Source organism: Trypanosoma theileri, assembly GCF_002087225.1.
Source record: "Trypanosoma theileri isolate Edinburgh chromosome Unknown TM35_Tth_8_V1, whole genome shotgun sequence".
Lineage (NCBI taxonomy): Eukaryota > Euglenozoa > Kinetoplastea > Trypanosomatida > Trypanosomatidae > Trypanosoma > Trypanosoma theileri.
Window position 1 is genome coordinate 748,765 of NW_021639850.1, and position 1,393 is coordinate 750,157.

The 1,393-nt window shown below is 34.7% G+C and overlaps 1 protein-coding gene across 1 annotated transcript; it reads left to right on the plus strand.

Annotated features, from left to right (window-relative positions):
• Window positions 1-617: 617 nt before the first annotated feature.
• On the plus strand, window positions 618-977 carry TM35_000084040 (RNA-binding protein; the record flags this gene model as incomplete). The annotated part of the gene is made up of 1 exon (XM_029024269.1): window positions 618-977. The coding sequence occupies one exon, from the start codon at window positions 618-620 to the stop codon at window positions 975-977; it is 360 nt and encodes a 119-aa protein (XP_028884672.1).
• Window positions 978-1,393: the final 416 nt, after the last annotated feature.

Sequence of the window (1,393 nt, forward strand, 5' to 3'; positions counted from 1 at the left end):
AAAAAAAAAAAAAAAAAAAACATTTATTTTACTTTGAAAAAGAAAAACGAAAAAAAAAAAAGGTTCTGCAGCAACCATACCATTGTTTACAACAATGATGAATATATGCTGGCCGTCAGAATCGTCCACTTTTTCTTTCTTTTTTTTTTTCTTTGCTCGTATGGGTCTATCCTTGTTTCTCTTTTAAACATTTCCTTTTTTTTTCTTATACTTTACGCCTGCATTTTTCTGATTTGCTGAGCGACAAATTCTTCTATTATTCACGTAATTATCTGTGAACGGTAGATGGTGCTCTATTCCCACCACCAGAAAAAAAAAGCAAAAAACGGTAACAACACTTGGCACAATACTGAGAATCTCGACCTCAATCTTGTCGGGGAATTTGTTTTTATTATTATTGTTATTGTTATTTATGTTTCATCTCACCCCTTGTAATGAAAGAGATGTTTTTTTGTTTTTTCTTTATTTATTTTTCTTTCCTTTTCCCTTCCCTTCTTTTCTTTACTCTTTATGGACTTGCTTATTTATTATTATTATTATTATTATTATTATAGTGACGCGCAAGGGGTTCAAGCAGCCAAACGCCGTCAATTTCTGCTGTGCTTGAGTGTGTGATCATGCCACAGGGCCGTGCACGTCTCTTTGTGGGACAACTTAACTTTGGCGCCACTGAAGAGGACATTCGCGCCATTTTTAATTTCTACGGTCATGTATTAAGTGTGAATATACTTCGAGATAAGACGAGTAACCGCAGTAAGGGTAGTGCGTTTGTGGAGTACGGCTCAACAGAAGAGGCGGACTGTGCGATAATGGCTCTACACAACCGCTACAACATGGAAAGGGATAAACCACTACAAGTATCATACTGTGGGAAGTCGGATGTCATTTCTGATTATGGGTGGGAACAGGCAATGCAGCTACACCGTGAGAATAATGTTAATCCACCACCACCTGAGCGATCCGCACGCCTTAAATGAAAAAAAAAAAAAAAAACGAAGAAAAGTGGGGGAAAAAAAAAAGAATGGAAAAGAAAGAAAGAAAAAAAAAAAAGAAAAGAGGAAGAAAAACTGTATCTGGCGTGGTAGAAGGATATTGGAGTAAGAGTGACAAAAAATATGTGTATATGTGATGATAATGATGATGGTGGGCGTACATGTTTATATCTATCTATGCAAAGGCTGATTTAACGTTAATTAAGATACAGGTGAAAGAAAGAATGTGGTAAAAGAAGGTACGGAATTCTTTCTTTTTTTTGCTTTATTATTATTGTTATTATTATTATTATTATTATTATTATTATTATTATTGTTGTTGTATTTTTGTTTTTCTTTTCTTTTTTTTGTGTGTGTGTGTTTCCTTGCGCTGCACCACATGCTGTCTACATTAGGAACTA